Source organism: Peromyscus leucopus, chromosome 1 (genome assembly GCF_004664715.2).
Source record: "Peromyscus leucopus breed LL Stock chromosome 1, UCI_PerLeu_2.1, whole genome shotgun sequence".
Taxonomy (NCBI): domain Eukaryota; kingdom Metazoa; phylum Chordata; class Mammalia; order Rodentia; family Cricetidae; genus Peromyscus; species Peromyscus leucopus.
Window position 1 is genome coordinate 20,487,008 of NC_051063.1, and position 18,358 is coordinate 20,505,365.

At 44.5% G+C, this 18,358-nt stretch overlaps 1 protein-coding gene across 10 annotated transcripts in view; it reads left to right on the forward strand.

Annotated features, from left to right (window-relative positions):
• Smarca2 (SWI/SNF related, matrix associated, actin dependent regulator of chromatin, subfamily a, member 2) overlaps nucleotides 1-18,358 on the forward strand; it is a 171,474-nt gene that overhangs the window by 124,353 nt on the left and 28,763 nt on the right. For 7 of the 10 annotated variants that reach the window (XR_005091453.1, XM_037205442.1, XM_037205454.1 and 4 more), the window contains one exon: nucleotides 861-917. The exons of 2 other annotated variants lie outside the window; for them this stretch is intronic. Coding sequence is in view for 6 of the 8 variants with exons in the window: in XM_037205442.1 (XP_037061337.1) it covers nucleotides 861-917 (57 nt within the window). In the remaining 2 variants the exon portion in view is untranslated. Of the gene's footprint in view, nucleotides 1-860; nucleotides 918-16,966; nucleotides 17,143-18,358 lie in introns of those variants that run through there. One more of the 10 variants, XM_028894257.2, reaches the window with a different exon arrangement.

Sequence of the window (18,358 nt, forward strand, 5' to 3'; positions counted from 1 at the left end):
AAGCACGCCTTCACTCCCAGCACTCAGGAGGCCGAGGCAGGCAAGTCTCTATGAGTTCAAGGCCGCTGGTCTACAGAGCAAGTTCCAGGCCAGGGCTACAGAGAGAACCTGTGTCTCAAAAAACTTAAATAAAAAAAAAAAAAAAAAAAAATTAACAAAAATATACAGAAAACTAAGAGGTTGGGGATTTCAAATTATATATTTGGAATTCTGCTGAAATACATCAGAAGTAATAAAAGCTCCCAGGTATGAAGAGGGAGGCTGGGAACTCTTCTCTCTGGAAGTATTTGAAACAAGATAACATCTCTGTTTGGGCTGGATGAAGTATGATCCACTCCAAATCAGAGACAGTCTGGAGTCTCTTAGCTATATTTTGGCTGAGAACATCTGTGATTCTGGGAAATGCAATTTTTCTCTAAAAATATTTTATCTTATGCTAGTAAGATTTCCTGGATACTTTATCTAAAGCGTAATGTAGACATATATAACACTTTTAATATTTCCCTGCTTTTGTTTGTTACTTTAAATAATCTCCTTTATTTTGTTTTTAAGATACAAGACTTAAAAGAATTGACCTTTTACTTTTTTTTTTTAATTCCATTTAACTTTTAAAATTAGGTCATCCAATTTACTGGGGCAGAATTTTCTAGCAAGCTGCATTTCCGTTTTTATACACAAGGGAGAGCTACGGCCCTAGAAAATAGATTTAGACTTCACCGCATTCCAGGTTCTGCTTTAGGATGGAAGTCCTGAACTAATTAGCGGCGCTAAGAGTCATGAATTGTCTGAGGGAAATACCTGACAGTAGTCAAGGAATTGTAATAACTTCCAACAGCTTTTATTGTCTATCTGCCGGCCAGATTGCTCGAACCAGCTGTTTGACCCCAGCATGGCCCCCTTTGTTCGAGTTCAGCAGGGTAAGTTCAGCAGAAGGAATCGTCCTCAGAGGGCCGACCAAAATACTAAAGGTTGAGAGGCGGGAGAGACTGTGGTGAATGCTTGACTTTATTGTTATTATTTTTTTAACCTTAATGTCTAGAATTTCTGGACTTGAATTTTATTGTTAGAAATCAGGACTTAGCTCCCAAATCAAACTCAGTCATCAAAAATAACGGTGGAAAATTGCCCTGGTCCTACAGGTACAAAGGAGACCCAGGAAGTTCAGATTCTCTTGAGATGAAGGGGAAAAAAAATCCCATTTAGTCCTGTAGAGAAAGGGAAAAAATGGAAACGTGTCTATTTTTTCAAATCAAGATTTAGTGTTTAATCTTGATGTATTTTTTATTTATTTAAAATTAATAAGGTGAGATGACAAAGTCTTTATCTTACAGACGAGCAGAAGTCTGAGTCTGAGGCCAGCCTTGTCTATTATAGCAGGTTCCAGGCCAGTCAAGGCAGCATAGTGAGACTTTGTCTCAAACAAAACAAAACAAAAAACAAACAAATCCCCATACAACCCGAACAAATCAATAAATAGTCTTCATCCTTGGTAAGGGTTGGGGCCAGCACTGTGTAGGGAGAGTAACTTGGGGCAGGGTGACTCCATTTTCCCCGTGTCTAAGTGTCTGGATGGGCTGAGATGAACTGCCACTTAATGCCACTTACCCTGAGGAGCTGAGAACATAAGTCATGAGATCCGCCAAGGGTTCAATTCCACTTCATGCCCCCGGTACCCTTTGAACCTCTGGGAGCTTTCTTGGTTCTTTTTTATAACATGGTCCATGACGAGGTAGTCTGTGTACACAGGATCCGAAAATAGGAGAGTTGGCTTGTAAGAAAAATATTTAAATGTTTCGGAGAAGGTCCTAACACGTAATAGAAGAGAACAATTCTGTTGTGTGTCCTGAAGACAAGGTTTAGGATGACAGGAGAAAGGTTAAAGTAGGGGACTCCTCCTCCTCCTCCTCACTGATGGGATGAAGCAGGATGGCAGTGGTGTGTCTGCTTACTGAAGGTGTGACAGACAGCATCTGGCGACAGACTTACCCAACTCAAGCCAGCCAACCTACATTCACCCAGCTGTTAACTAGCTCTGTCTAGTTTTCTCCCGTTTGCCACCCTATACTGACTCGGCCAATGATGATCTTTTACTTCCGGTTTCTCCTTAGCCCATGCTTACAGAAAGAGTATGGGGGCGTAGCAGCCATAGCGTGTGGGTCCTGGCCTGCCATACTTACCTACGTGAAGTGGTCTTTGACACGCCTTTCCCCTGTGTGAGGATGGCAAGGAAAACTTGGCTTCCTTCCTGCAGAAAATGGCAGAAGGGCCAGAACCTGCATGTATTGCAGACAGTTCTCAGACTCCAAGCCCGCAGAACCGTGAAAAGTACATGTATGCTGTCTGTAAGCTCTTATTTTGTGGTCTCCAAGAAGAGAAAAGAAAAGAAAAAAGCAGAGCAATACTAAGAAAGCAATTGAGCGTAGGCGCCAGCTTATGATTGTGGAAGCTGAGACTCCTCTGAGGTGTTGGCTATCAGCTAGGACACAGGACAGCCAGTGATGTGACTTAGTCCAAATCTGACACTCCAAGCACCAGAGTAGCAACATCGCTGATGTAAATCCTGGACTCCAGAGGCCCGAGAATCAGGAATCTGGTACCCAGTGTCCAGGGGCAGAAGATGAATTGCATGGCTGGAAAAGAGAATCCTCGTTTTCTCTTGCCTCTTTTTCTCCGATGGCCTCAGTAGATTGGATAGAGAGCGTCACATTGGTGGTTTTACTGATGGAAAAGCTTATTGCTTATTTCAGAAACACCGTCACAAACATGTTCCCGAATAGTCACAGCCAGCCATGTGAACATCCCTCTGGGCTCTCAGGTTGACATACCATCATGTTAGTGTGACCCCTCCCCGCTCCCCGGGCTGCCCCATCCCTGCCTGGTACTTTGTTATTCCGACTCAAACTAGGATGTGGGTCATCTGCAGCTATGATGTGCGGAGCCTTTCCATTCATTGTCTAAAGGGAACCTCCAAAGTCCCAGGAAGCTGTGGTTGCTTTGCTGTTTATTGTGATTTTTTAAAAAAATAATAATAATAATGATCCCCTCCTGCTTTGTCATCCATGAGCAAATGAACAAGGACTGTATAGAAGCAGATTCACAACGATCACGTACTGAAGATGGATTCCGTTGAGCCGGGGAGATGTATTTGGATGTGGGCAGTGTGTTAAGTTGTTAACTCTCACAGTCACAGCTGGCCAGATTTATTAATGCAATTAAGAGCCGGACTTGAGAGGTGCTCCTAGCAATGATATTGCAAGTTAGCCACCTGCAAGGGCTGGTAAAGAATGGATCTTCAAGCATACCTACAGCAAGCGAGAATTGGCAGGGATGAAAAGATAGGTTTGTAACTGTTCAGGAAACGAGCAGGCTTTAAACAACATGTATTCTGCACGGTGCTAGCACGTCAGTGTCACCCCTCTGGGAATGGTATCTAAGTATCCCCGCCTGCAGTTCGGACTGGTAGAGGAGGAAAGGGCTGCTGTCTCTTAGGTCTGGGTTTGTCTTCCTGCTGCTGTTGGGAGACTCCAGCCTTCCCAACAGCAACGGCTGGATGTGTGTCACCTGTCAGTGCTGTTTGGCCTTGAGGGAAGGAGAAATACAGCCCACACATTCGCTGACAAAAGAAACGGACGCTTGAGTGCAGAGTAATGAAGACTGGAGCTTGTGACATCTTCAGACTCTCTCTGTGTTGCCCAGAGGATTCAGAAGGAACCTTCTAGAAAGAACATGTACTCTGAGCACACCCCACCTGCATCCCCCCACACCCCACCGTAGCTAGCCATTGGGAATGGAACCCAGATACTCGTACATGATCTGTAAGGCCATGGCCTTCTGCTCCTTTACTCTTCAGCAGCTGGTCCACAGGACTGTCCTTCTGGTCCTCCACACCCTCCTTCCCAGGTCTTCACTCCTTGTCCAGATGAGCTCCACAGAGACCCCCTCCTGGCCCCCCTTGATGAATGGTGCTTGTTACTGTCCCTGCCTAAAGGATACCTTCCTGTTCTCCCCCATCAGTCCCAAGCTCCCGGGACCGCCTGGTGTATCCCAAACTGGAGCATCACCACCCTCATAGCAAGCACTTAATAAATGTGTGAATACGTGGATGTGGCGCAGGCAGTGAGGAGAGGAGGTTTGGCTGCAGCCCTTATCCTTTTGGCAAGGCCAGGAGAAGGATGTGTTTTCTTTCTGCTAATGCAAGTCAAGGTAGACAGGCGTTACCAGCGTCTCTCCAATGCGATCCTAGTGATCCATGCCTTCTTTTGACACAGAAGTGCCCTTGCACTTTTCAAAGATGTGAAGGCTCCAATATCCTTTCAGAAAGCATGGATGGGGATTATTTAAAAATGCATATGAAGTACGTATAATCAATTACTGCTTCTGCCTAGCTACATTCTAGAAATCCTACTAGATTCTCCACCAGCTACCTTCTAACTTGAACTCCTTCGCAGCAAAAGCTGGATTCATCTCAGCTACCATAAAACTAAAAACACTGAGCACTAAATGAACTGAATACTCCTCTTTTCATTTCCTGCAAGCGTCACGTATGAGTGTGCGGATTGGAAGTGTAACACCATGATGCTTTCTCTATGGCTTCCTCCCTCTTTCCCACTAGAGAATGAATTGTCAGAATCAAGGAAATCCATGACAGGACCATGACATTTTGCTTTAGACAAAGCTTGATTTTTATGCTGCTGTCCCTGATGAAATATAATACTGAAGGTCACCATGCTGCTCAGAGCCCATCACAGAAATCACATTCCTAACATGTGTGATACTGTTTTTGGTTGTTGTTGTTTTTTTTTTTTTTTTTTTTTTTTAAGATTAACTTGCATTTGAACCTTGCAGAGTCTTTTTACAAAGACTGTTTTAAAAATTGATCCTATGGAGACTGCTAGTGCCTCTTCCTCTACTCTGCTGTGGCTTCTGATGGCATAGTGGGGCAATGTGGACCAGACAGCTGGATCACTGTGTGATAAATAGATCTTTACTGCCTAGTGACTCAGGCTCCCTGTCTGTACACTGGAGTCATGAAATGGGGGTAGGGGTAGACAGAAAGCTTCCATCCTGCCTTGTGATTTTTCAGCATTGCCTTTGGTGACCACAGGAGGGATGATCCAGGCTTGTCCTGGGCCACCTCCAATCCTGTGAGACTCAGTTCTCAGGGACTAAGACTCGGAGATGTTTCTTTGTTATTGTTGTTCTTCTTGACCGTGTAGAGTGTGACAAGGGTGCTCTGTTGTGACTGTGGACTTAGTAACTGATCCCCTGTGTAGACTTCAGAGACATCCTGGTTATGATATGCATGGCATTTGCAGAAGTGAGACCAGTCCTGTGTTGCGATGGACCATGATAGGTAAGGTGCCAACAGGGTGGAACATGGTGAAGTGGGCAGCTGCTGCCACAGAGGCCACTCCTTACAGGGAGTTGGAACTTGATCAGTTCTGTGCAGACTAAGAACTGGGATTGTCCAGCCCACCCAGCCACCATTTTGATTCCATACCCACTACTGCCTAGTAGAGCATATACAAGATGTTAAGTAGATCTATTGTATTCATCAAGAACAAATCCATCTGCATTCACAAAAAAATCAGTACTTTAGTGTCACAGTACAGACAACCCAGATGTTCATGAATTCCACATCTTCAGAATTAAGCAATCACAGAGCAAAATGCTTTTTTTAAATATATATATATATATATATATATACACATACATACATACATATATATTTGTATTGAACATGGGTATTTGTCATTCCCTAAATAACGTGTTACAACAATCATTTACATAGCATTTGCATCATATTAGAGAATATAAGTGAGTAGGTTGACCCTAGAGATGATTTTAGGCTCTGAGAGGGTGTGCCGTAGTTATGTATGAATACTGTGCTGTTTATGTAAGAGACTTGAGCACGGCCCAGTCTTTAAAAACCAAACAAACCAGCAGGAGTAGAATACGGGAGAGTGGAAGAAAGAAGAGAATCTCACTGACCTTTGTGTACATTGGAGAAAGAGCCAAGGGAAAATCCTATTAAAAGGCCATTTGGGTGGCATTGCATCCATGGTTGTTCTCAACCTCTGGAGGATCTGCACTTGGCAGTAGCCCCAGTTGGCTCCAGTTGGCTTCACCTGAGGTGCCCATCCAGCCTCATCCTGTTGGTGGCATTTACCAGGAGAAAGCTTGTTTTACCGGCCCTTGGTGCCAGCAGACTACCTTTTATATTTAGGGCCGCTGAAAGATAGGTGGCGGCATGTCTTCCCATGCTGGAGAATGACTTCTCTTCCTGCCCCTGAATAGGGCTTAAGCGTCTCACAGGATGTCTGTCCTTCCTTCAAAATGCTTTTGGCTTCTCTTGTGTTATAAAGTTGGTGAGTTTGTTCTTCTTTCTCTGTTTCTAAGTGTTAGAAAGTGGGCAAAACACAGCCAATTCTCCCTAAGACTAAATTTTTTTTTTTTTTTTTTTTTGGTTTTTCGAGACAGGGTTTCTCTGTGTAGCTTTGCACCTTTCCTGGAACTCACTTGGTAGCCCAGGCTGGCCTCGAACTCACAGAGATCCACCTGGCTCTGCCTCCCGAGTGCTGGGATTAAAGGCGTGCGCCACCATCGCCCGGCCAAGACTAAATTCTTAACCAAAACTCATCCCCATAGATTTTTTTTTTAGCCTTTGTTGTTTTGTTTGTTTGTTTGTTGAGATGGAGTCTCTCTGTATAGTCTTGGCTATCCAGGGGCTCCCTATGTAGACCAAGTTCTCTTTCAATTCACAGAGATCCACTCTCTTCTGCCTTCAGAATGCTAGAATTAAAGAGGTGTGTGTGTGTGTGTGTGTGTGTGTGTGTGTGTGTGTGTGTGTGTGTGTGTGTGTTTAAGTGCTCTATCACTGAGCCATGCCCCCAGCCCACAGGACTGCTTTTGAGTCCAATCAGGCCCATTCTCAGGGTTCTTTTCCTGCCTACCTTTCTCTGTGTCAGACAGTCCCAGGCTAGACGCTCTAAATCCATGCCACCATTTAATCACCAGAAGACTTGGAATCCATATGATTTCTCCCATTTGTCAGATGAGGACCCATACCTCACAGGCCTGGAGCAGGGTTCAGGATTTCACCTCCTCTTCTTCATGACAGGTATATCTGCTGAATGAATGTTCAATGTTGAATCTGCTGCCTTTTCTATAATGCACACCTATGTTTTGTAAAAGAGAAGCAATTCCCACCCCATTGATGACTACCTGGCTAATGTGTTCTGCCCTCCTGTTGGAGGCAGAACATATTGAAGCAGATGGGAAACAGGTGGTTGTGAAACCCTTGGCGGTACCAGCCTAGAGAGCATCAAGGGAGCCTCCTGGGTGAATATGAGGCCTCTGTGCACTGTTAGCTCGGTCACAGAGAAGCTCCTGTGTGGATTTCTTTCTGCTAAGCAGCTGGACTCTGGGCTTTTTATAAGTGTAGGCCAGTGTCTCCACTGTGGTTTGGTTTGGTTTCTGGGGAGCTCAGCCTTTACCTGCCCTCTGCTGTGCCTTGTTCAGTCATGACACAGACACTACTCTGCCTTTGAACTGAGGGCTTCATTACCTCTCAGCATTGCCTGTTGGGCTGGATTTTTTTTTTTTTTTTATGTTGTTCAACTCTTAAAGCTAAAACAGGACAGGAAGATTATATGAGTGCCTGTTAAAATAACCAGAATCAAACAGGTTAGGTAGTGGCAGGGCAGACTAAAACCATGGGTCTAACAGGTCTGTTGCGAAATATTTGTTTACACTATTAAGATGTGTCTGCCAAAGGCGCCTTCTGATTGGTTTGATAAAGAGCTAAATGGCCAATAGCTGGACAGGAGAGACTAGGGGACTTCTGGGCAGAGAGAGAGAAACTTGGAGGAGGAATCTAGGCAGACTTGGAGCAAGTTGGATGTGCTGTACTAAGAAGAGGAAACCAAGCCACATGGCAGAATGTAGATTTAAAAAAAAAAGTGTTAATTAAATTATAAGAGCTAGTTGGGGCCAGGTGGTAGTGGCACACACCTTTAATCCTAGCACTCAGGAGGCAGAGCCAGGTAGATCTCTGAGTTCGAGGCCAGCCTGGTCTACAGAGTGAGATCCAGGATAGGCACCAAAACTACACAAAGAAATCCTGTCTCACCCCCCCCCCCCAAAAAAAAAGAGCTAGTTGGGGAAAAGCCTAAGCTAATCCCAAGTTTTCATAATTAATAAGTCTCTGGATCATTATTTTCAGACTAGTGGTCCAAAGATAGTCTGACAAGAAAACTTGCTACATGGGTCTTTCTTTAGATTGCTGGCTCCCCAATAATGACTTGGAGACATCTTATGAAGTATGAAAGTGTGACCTTGTTTTAGGCTTGTTCCCTACTAGCTCTTAAAATGTAAATTTACCCATTTATATTAATCTACATTCTGCCATGTGCCTCGTTACCTCTCCTCAGTACTGTGTGTTCGACTTCCTCTGCATCTTGCTGGCAAATCCCCATCTCTCAGGTTCTTCCCAGAGTTCCTATCTCTCCCCGGAAGTCCTACCTAGCCTCTCCTGCATAGCTATTGACCATTCTGCTCTTTATTAAACCAATCAGAAAGTGCCTTAGGCAGAGGAGGTTAAACAGAGACATGTCTTCAAAGAATACAGAAAGATTATCCCGCAACACCTGGGTCCTCTCTTGCCCAGTTTATCTGGCTTGTTTTCGTTCCTCATGCTTTGGGCGCCCTTTGAATGAATCACTGAAGCCTGGACTTCTTGGAAAGTCCCTTGTTGCAAGAAAGCAGAGGAGTAACCAAAGACTTATTATTTCAGCAAGGTGGTGAGCGAGGCATCAATCTTAGTGCTGATGGAGGCTGATTTTGATTAAAACGACTCTTTAAAAAGTTTCTCTTCGTGGCTGGAGAGGTGGCTCAGTGGTTAGGAGTACTGGCTGCGCTTTCAAAGGTCATGTGTTCAATTCCCAGTAACCACATGGTGGCTCACAACCATCAACAATGGGATCTGATGCCCTCTTCTGTCATTCAGGCATACATGCAAATAGAGCATGAATATACATAAAATATATAAATAAGTCTTTTTTTTTTTTTTTTTTTTTTAAGGGAAGTTTTTCCCGATAAGAGACTCAGCCTGGATTTCAAAACAAAATAAACTGTCGACAACCAGAATTAAACCAACTTAATAAGACTGCTTATATCATGAAAGTATTGTGGAAGGAGGGTCCAGGTCACATGTGGGGATAATGATATTTTAACCCTTGAGAGGTGTGTATGATTTAGATAGCAAAGAAGGATTTGGAGTAGACTCCTAAGCTCACAGAAACTCATGGAAGCTTAGGAAGATGAGATTCCTCTTGGCTGGGATCTCATGTGTTGGAAGCACAGAGTTTTTCTGGGGACAAGTGGAGGGGGGGAGCTAGGATGGGTTCAGCCCTTGGAAGCTCTGCTTAAGCAGAGACTATGGGTTTTCTTCTGGTCTGCAGGAAGAATTCAGAGCCAAAGCATGTTTTGTTTAGATGGGAGAATGGATGCGCTCACCCTCTCAGGCAGACTCAGAACTGTGCACAATATCAAGGTGTATTTATTAAAGGGAGGCAATAGAGCACTGGCTGCTCTTTCAGGGGTCTGGTGTTCAGTTCCAGTGACCCACTTGCTCAAAACAGAGGCAGTTTTCCAGGGCAAAGGTGCTACAGAGGAGAGGTTTGTATGTCATTTCACAGGCCACCTGTAGGATAGCGGCAGGACAGAGAAGCCTCCAGGCTGGACAGTGGAGGGCATAATGCTCCCATGGATGAGTCAGAAAGATCCACAAAGACAAATACTGGCTTGGCTGGTGGGAAAATGATAAAATTCATTTCAAGTGCCAGGTAGGACAGTAGAAATTCCAGTTGGTAACTCCAAAAAGAAATACAGGTGACACAGATTTTGATCAAACAGGATCTCTTCAAGAGATTTATTCTTTCTTTCCATTTATGTATCTATGTATTTATGTATCTATCCCTATCTATCTATCTGTCTGTCTGTCTGTCTGTCTGTCTTTCTATCTATCCATCCATCCAAAGAATTGGGGGACATGCTCAGGCACCTCCAGTAGTGGTTAGAGTTAGTGGCTGCTTAAAAGACATTCATACATTGAATATTATGGATTTTTTTTCCCCAGTCTACTCAGGAGCCCTCCTATCTAGGAGCAGCCAGATTACCAGCCTTCCCAGATAGGTTGATGCATATAGTTTGTACTGTGTTAGGACCCTTCTTTGACAGCAAATTCTCCTAGGGTCAGCAAGAGCCTCCCTGAGGACTGATGAAGGACATGGACTCCTTAATGGTGTCTGCTCTGGTCTTCGAGCCACTGAGTACATATGTCTGAACGTTTATAGTCCATGGTGGAAAAGAGCCAGAGAAATGTGTATAGGGTAGGGGGTGGGGGGAGAGCCACACTGGTCAGAGCAAGCACCTGGGAAGGTGAGAAAAGATGCATGAGGCCCAGCAGGGTGTCCCAGACTTACTGATGCAGATGAAGGGTTGCCTTAGAAACTCAGGTGCATCCTATTGCCATGTTGTTCTAAGAGAGACTGAGGTCCCCTCTGGGTCTCCTGACTAGAACACTCTGCGGTCTTTCCTGCAGAAATAATAGCCGTAATGTGTTGCTTAGGATTCCCAGCTTGGGTGTTTTTAGAGCAAGTGAGAAACTGACGCTATCAAAGCATACTGAGTACAGACTCTTCCCAAATTCTAACAGTTCAACCTCGCCTGATCCAATGCCAATGTTACTTGTAAAGAAATACACCTCTTTTGGAATCTGTGAGTGTGTGTTCACTTTTTAGAAGTAAGAATCTTATAATTTTTTTATTCATTACTGTTGCATGTATATATGATGTATGGGAGTACATATATGCCGTGGCATGTGTACAGAGGTCAGAGAACAGCTCCGTGGAGTTAGTTCTCTCCTCTGATGATCGTGGGATCATCGTGGGATCCCGAGTAGACCTCAGGTCATCAGGCTTTGAAGCAAACAGTTTCGCCATCTTGCCAGCCCAAGAACCTTATTGCTTTCCAAAATTAAATGTCATTAATTTATGTAACACCAGAAGAAATCCTGCAGTTCCCATGTCAGCACATTTGGGAACAGAGACTGTGTCTGTGAACCAAGTCAGAGAGAGACCAACAAGACTCTCTGCTGGGACAGGTTCCTCAGAGGCCAATGCTGCAGGCCCTTGCCTTTAGAATTACTGGTGGGCAGGTACGTGCCCTCGAAACCTCTTGATTTTCGTTTCTAAAATGTGTTTTGGGGTCCATTTTTCTCTAGTCATGTGACCCCACCACTAGAAGCACCTGTATTTGTCCTTGCTGATCACTGAGTGTGCTTTAGTTGATGTTGTCTTCCGGTGTCCGCTACCTCGTCCTTCCCATATTGACTTCAGCTGTAGATTTACAGCAGGCCTACCAGCCCTGCTGAGAGAGTACCAACGAGGAGCAGAGGCCGAGCAAGACTCCTCAAGGGTCACGTGTTTCTTAGCAGGCCCTAGTCATATTTAATTCAGACTCTTATTTCTTTGTGCTTCGGAATTATAGATTGACTTTAAACTTTCCTAGAGAGCAAGTTTTGTTTGCAATGTATGTATGGTTCACCAAGACCCCAAAATTTATTGCTTTGTTAAGACAGTTGTACTTACATTATCTCAATTAATGAGTAATTGATTATCTCAATATACTGAGTAAGAAGTGTGGAAAGTAGTCTTCCTGGTGTCCTAGTAATATATGAATGGGAGGGTGGGGGGGTGTGAGCATGTTTTTACCTAGTCACAGCCTAAGTAAATGCATGTCTTATATGTAAGGAATTCCAGTCCCCTTGGGACCAGCTCCTCTCTTTTACTCTCTGTTTTTCACATGACCTTCCTGTGCCTACCTGTGTTCAGCAGTCATATAGGATCGGGGCCCACTTACATGACTTCATTTTGCTCACTTTATGTTAATTACCCATCCAAAGGCCTTGTCTCCAAATGCAGTCACAGTCTGAGGTATTGGGGATTAGGACCCCAAAGGATGGATTTTTAGACTCTTAACACCATGGGTGTAGCACTCATGAATTGTTGCGCATAATGTACAGATGTCGCTAGCCTTTCAGCTGTAATTCACAACGAATAGGAGTCGAGCCTCGGGTTCAGTGACGAGACTCATTACTCCTTTCAAAGCCTGCTGCTCGTTTGTCTGTGTCTAACTGGCCATTGGCACATGGCGAGGCACGCAAGTATTTTGCTTCCTTGTCTCCCAGTCCTAAACCTGTGTGGTTATTTTTACCGACATAGATCGTCAAAAGAGAGGAGCAGACAGTGGCGGTGAAAGTACAGAGTGAAGAAACAAGAAGGGCCCCAGAATGGGAAAGTGGTTGAGTTAGTTCTGTCATGGCAACAGCATAGTGAAGCTTGCCTGAGTCCTGGGCCTATGTGAAGGTAGCACACACCCCTACAGAAATAGACCGCCTGCTGTAAAATCACAGTAAAGACATCGAACATTATTTTCTTTGCATTTAAATTGCACTAGGAACGGGAAGCTACTTATGGCTGAAATCGAGCTTCCTACATTAGATTGAAGGGCACCGTGGTAGTCATTCCCGGACAATTTGGTGTTCAGGCAGAAGTACAGAAGTTAGTTGATTTACGGAAGGAAAACTAATACCATAAAGATTATAGGAGAACCTCTTCTAAGTTAGAGAAAGGTCGTGGATATGATCAAAACACACTGAGTAAGTTCCTCAAAGAACTAATACAAATCCAAAAATAAAAATATAAAGAGCCTCAGTGGCTCTGTGTAGCTTAAGATTTATTGGGGTTGAGGCTGGGGCTTTCCTTTCTCAGAGAGCCTCAAACTGCTCCACTTTGATGCCGTGTGTTGTTTGATGTGTGTGTTCTCCTCCCTCCTTATTGGGCTGTCGTGAGCATTCTTTAAGCAGAACAAGTGCTCCATTCTTAGCATGGGCTCGTTGCTTTAATGCTTTCATCCGCAATGGGTGAATGCATAGACTGGAGAATTAGTTGTGTGGTAGTGACTGGCATGTGACCCTGGATCAGGGCTCAGTAACTGGTGGAGAAGCCTGGAAGAGATGGTTTGGCCCAAGCCCTGCATTCATGAATGTGTCTCGGTGTACCCTTCCTGATGTGATCTCCAAGTGTGGTTACAGTCTTAATCATCTTACTTTCCCTGTCAGTGTTAATGAGCACTACCCTCAGTTAGCAATGGCTTTGAACCAAAAACCTGCCCCTCCCTCTTAGTATTTCCTGGAAGTAGAGATGGCCTAGGTCTTCCTGGAGCTCAAGAGAAAAATGGGCAGATGTCGTTGTTTGCTTTTTGGCTTTTTTGTTCTTTTTTGGGGACCCGCCACCCAGCTCCCAAATAAATCACACACGGAGGCTTATTCTTAATTATGAATGCCCGGCCTTAGCTTGGCTTAGTTTTATCCTGACTACCTTTTACCTCTGGGCTTTTCCTTTTCTCTAACTTCTGTAAATCTTACTCTTACTCCGTGGCTGGCTGTGTAGCTGGGTGGCTGGCCTCTGGAGTCAGCTTCCTCTTCTGGCTGCTAGAGCTTAGCTCTCCAATCCCTCGTCCCAGATTTCTCCTTCTATTTATTCTCTCTGCCTTCCAGCCCCACCTATCCTTTCTCCTGCCTTGCTCTTGGCCATTAAGTAAGTTCTTTATTAGACCATCAGGTGTTTTAGACAGGCAAAGTAACACAGCTTCACAGAGTTAAACAAATGCAATATAAACAAAAGTAACACACCTTAAAATACTCTACTACAGGCATAGGTCTTGGCCATGTGTGACTTGGTAGTGGAAAATGGGCAGAGGTCTCAGCCACATGTGACTTGGTAGTGGCTGGACAGGTGGTCTTGGGATACGGAAGTTGAACTGAATTTCCTGTTGCTGCCCATTGTTTCTCTCAGGATATCTCAATGGTGACAAATTCTCTCCGATTCTTTCGTTCTGCCCACAGTCAGAGTGCTGCATGTGCCTGGCTGTAAGTACAGAGTCTCAGTGGGCTTGTGTGTTTGGTCAGGGTCCTCGGAGCCAGACATTTGGGAAGCTTCTATCTACGAAAAGTTATTCCTGAATAGAATGTTGAGATTCAAACTGCTCAAAAGCTGGGGTGGGATGAAGGGGTGTTTGAAACGGGGCCATGGTGTATAGCACAGGGTGGCCTTGAACTTGTGATCAGCTTCCCAGATTCTGAGATTACAAGTGTGTATCACCATACCCTGCCTGTGGGTTCTTAGTGGATTTCGTGGCTTGAAATAACTTTGCCTCTCCCTGTACTAATTTTCCTGTTTGATATTCCACCTTGAAATGATGTACTTACATACCTCAGCCTTCGTTGCCACCCCAGACCCATCCCAGCTCTTTAAATGGCTCCCTCTGCCACTGGGGCCAAAGAAAGACCTTGGTTCACTTTGCTCTTCTAGTGACCTGAGGTTGTTGAACAGAAACTAGAAAACTCACTGTACCAGAAATGCAGTAAGCCAAGGCTGCTTGCTTCCCATCTAGGTCTAGGGCCAGCATTGTGTATTTAAGTCCAGTCCAAGGAGAACTGCAAATACAGTTGACCGTCAAGTTGTCCAACAACAAATGCCTGAAATAAGCGAATAGCTGCATTCCTTTAATCCTAGCACTCTGGAGCTCGAGGCAGGAGGATTATTAGTTCAAGACCAGCATGGGCTACATGTCCATACCCGTCTTCAAATGCAGTAAATGGGGGTGTCTGTCTATTGAGTGAATGTGTCATTCATCATGTCATATTGCCCATTATACCATTGTGTGGGTAGGAATCCTATTTTGTGAGCTCCTTAGGCTTCACATTAACCCGTCTCTTGAATATGTGTGAGGCATTTGTTAGCAACAGACAATCTGAGAACAGGTATGCTCTCTATGTGGGTATGTTCTTACACTGGTGGGCATTTCCTCAGTAACAGTTGATGGGGGGGATAAACGGATTCTTGAGAGGGCGTGTAGTCCTTGGGCAGGACAAGACTGAACGTGCCACCTGTTGGACTACTGAAAGATTTGAGTTCCAAGGGAAAGCTGCCAAAATGTCCCAGTAGTGTGCGCTTTGTGCTGAGACGTGGCGACACGTCTGGACCTGCAGTCCTTGGGGTTCTCCTCAATATGTAGAGGATTCGGCTTTTTATAGCTGCGTCTTTTAGTAAGAATACATATAGAACGCTTGACTCTCATCATTTTAGGTGCACGCATCAGTAAAATGAAGTGCGTTCAAAATCTTACGCAGCTGTCAACACCAGGACCCCTTTATGGTCCCCCATCCTGCAGCCCAGGTGACTTCTGTCCCGTGAGTGGCAGCTGGCAGTATTTGTCCCTTTGGGGGATTTCCCTGGAGGGTGTTCAGTTTTATGTATACCTGTCTTAAGTCTTTGCTTTTGGAGACTGTGATAATGGAAACCTTAGCTGTTGTTCCAAGCAAGCCCTAGGTCTGGAGTTCTGCCACACCCTGTGATGGAAAGGCATGGCCACAGTTTCGTTGTTACTATTTCATATTCTTGTTATAAGAATATGCCTCACAATGGAACTGCAAAGTCCCTTTACAATTCTACATTGTAGTTGTTAGCATTACTCTTCAGGTTTGGGGATCATGTCTGTGTTCTTAGTGTTCAGGGTCTCAGGGCTGAAGGAGACCTTTCAGGCTTTTACCCTTGACTTTGGAGATGTGAGTGGTCTCCAGAAAACACCAGTGTGTAGTTTTCCTTCACATCCTTTAATGCAGAGCCTGGTGTCTCTCTGTCTCTGTGTGTGTGTCTGTATGTGTCTCTGTCTCCCTCTCTCTGGGTCTGTATCTCTGTCTCTGTCTCTTCCTCTTTCTCTGTGTGTGTATCTCTGTCTCTCTCTGTGTGTCTCTGTCTCTCTCTGTGTGTCTCTGTCTCTCTCTCTGCTAACTAGAGTCCCTAAAGGAGGAGCCTCCACCACCACCACCCAGAGGGGAAAAAAAAAAAGAAATCCCTGTCAGGGTAGGGGCACAACAAACATCAGACTTAGTGTCAGAATACTCTTTTTGTTTCGTTTTTGTTTTTTTCCATTTACCATCTATGATCTAGTGATCTCCAGAATTGCTGTTTTACGTGTATCTAGAGATGGTTTAGGCCACGGTAAGGGGGCTCTGCCCCACTGCCTGGTGCATTTGGAGAGGCAAGGGTGGGAACAATGGGCAGAGTGCCTTTTTGTTCACATGCCCCTCTTTACCTATTCACAATCGTGCCGCCGCTTCGCTGTGATGGGGAGGGGGGACGTCACGTGTAACTCCGCCTCATCACCCCCCCCCTCCCGGCTGAGAAGGAGCATAATGCCTGCTTTCTAGACCTTCCGTCATTCAGTGGAAGATGTAGTTGGCGTGTGTCGGGATGACAGAGGGCCGCGATGGAAGCCTGCACGTGTGGCTGATGACCGGGGGCTGCCATGTGCTTGCAAGCATCCAGTGTCTGCTCCAGAGCGGCTGTTCCTGCATGGCCGCCGCCTGCCCATCCTCGTCAGAACCGCTGCTTTCTTAAGAATCATTGGAGAGCAAGGCTGTCCCTCCCTTGCTTGTGCATGCACATCCTGTTTCGTGAAAACGTATTTTTCTTTTGAGCAAAATTGAAAGAAAGGAGAGCGAGAAAGGAAGGGGGTGGGGGGTGAGGGGGTGGGGTGGGGGAGAAGGTTGCCATCCAGTGGAGGAAGGAGTAATCTCCAGCTTCATTCAGGGGGAAAAAAAAGCAAGCACACACACACTCAAACACACACACTCACACTCACGCACGCACACACCCGCAGGCTGAAGTATGCTTAACTCTTTTAACTTGGCTGGGCCTTTTTAGCACCATATGGGGTTCTTTCGTGACATCCGGAGCCAAATGAGTGCAGTGTGCCTTTAAGGAAAGAGGTACCTCACCAAACTTCCCCGTAGTTGTGCCTCACCATTTAGGTAGGGAAGGAAAGTGTTAATTTCTTATTTGTACACTTTTTTTCCCCCGACTTCCTTCCTATTCACTTCATTAAATCTAGAGGCAGTTCAGCATGGGAGCCGTCTGTATGTTGAATTAGGGCTCGCACCCTTGCGCAACACGTCACCAGTCGGAAACTGGGGGTTTGCTCCTGTGACTTATTTCATTATTGTGCTGGTAAAAGGTTTGGAAGGGAATTCTTTCTGGGGGTGATACTTTTAGCATTGTGTAGCAAGTTTTTTTGTTTTTGTTTTTTGTTTTTGTTTGGTTTCTTTTCTTCTTTTTTTTTTTTTGTACTCCCCCCCCCCTCAGCTAAGTTGTCCGTTGAGCTAGCTTAACAAAAAATATTTTTTAAATCAGAGACGCTCCCATAATTTCCCTTACATGCAGGAGAAATTTTAAGTCTAACTCTTGAAGTACGAAAAGCATTGGGAAATATGGAGGGAATTGATTTCCATTAGAAAAAAGCCCCTTAGAAACCACAGAACCCGAAACCCTGCATACAGATGTGTTCCGGGTCTTTGGGGAGGAGGGAAGATTTCTGTAGCTCTCTGCATTCCTGCATAAAAACCTTAATTTAAGGGGAATAATGGTCAGTACTTTGTATGTTCTCCTGTAACTCCAGAGCCTAAATTTAGTAAGAATCTGCAGTATTAGCAGTTGTAATAAAAATTTGTTTGACTAGTTCTGTTTGCAATTTAATTTGTTTTTCCCTTCTTAGGTACTCACAGACGTAGAGATTTAAAAGTCCAAATATCACAAGCTTTAGCTTTGTTCCCCTTTTGCCAGAATTAAGGGGGAGGGAGGGGGAGGCTAGAGCAGAAATACTCTTTTCCCAACTTCCCCCCTCCTCACGGATCCCACTGAAAAGAAAAACAATGAAAAATTTTTCGGTATGAAAACCGAAAGTGAAGTGTCACAGTTATTCAGGATTTTCTTTACAGAGAAAAATAACACTGTCTTAAAATACAGGAACCTGAGAACATGCACATTGATTTTACTTACATGCATCTAGTGGGGGGAAAATATTTTTCTCCTGTGTTAAAAATCGTCTTAGACTGCTCCAAAACCATGCAGCATATCTTGTCTGAAAAAAAAAAAAAACCCGACTAAAATGAAGCATAAAATACAACAAAAAGCATATCTTGCTTTAATCTTTTAAAATACATTTGAATATTCATTTGTTTTCTTATTGGCTTAATTGTTAAAATGCAAGCAAAGACTCAGAAACCACCTGAGCTAAAATCTCTAATTCTGCCGCCTGGAATAATAAGGGGGGGACAATATGATAAGTAGTTGTCAATATTAAAACAGGCTGGAGGAGGAAGGCTTGGGGCCTGGTCGTAGGTAGAATGAAACAGCAGATTTGAGTATCCACAATCCTTCCAGTATTAAATTTT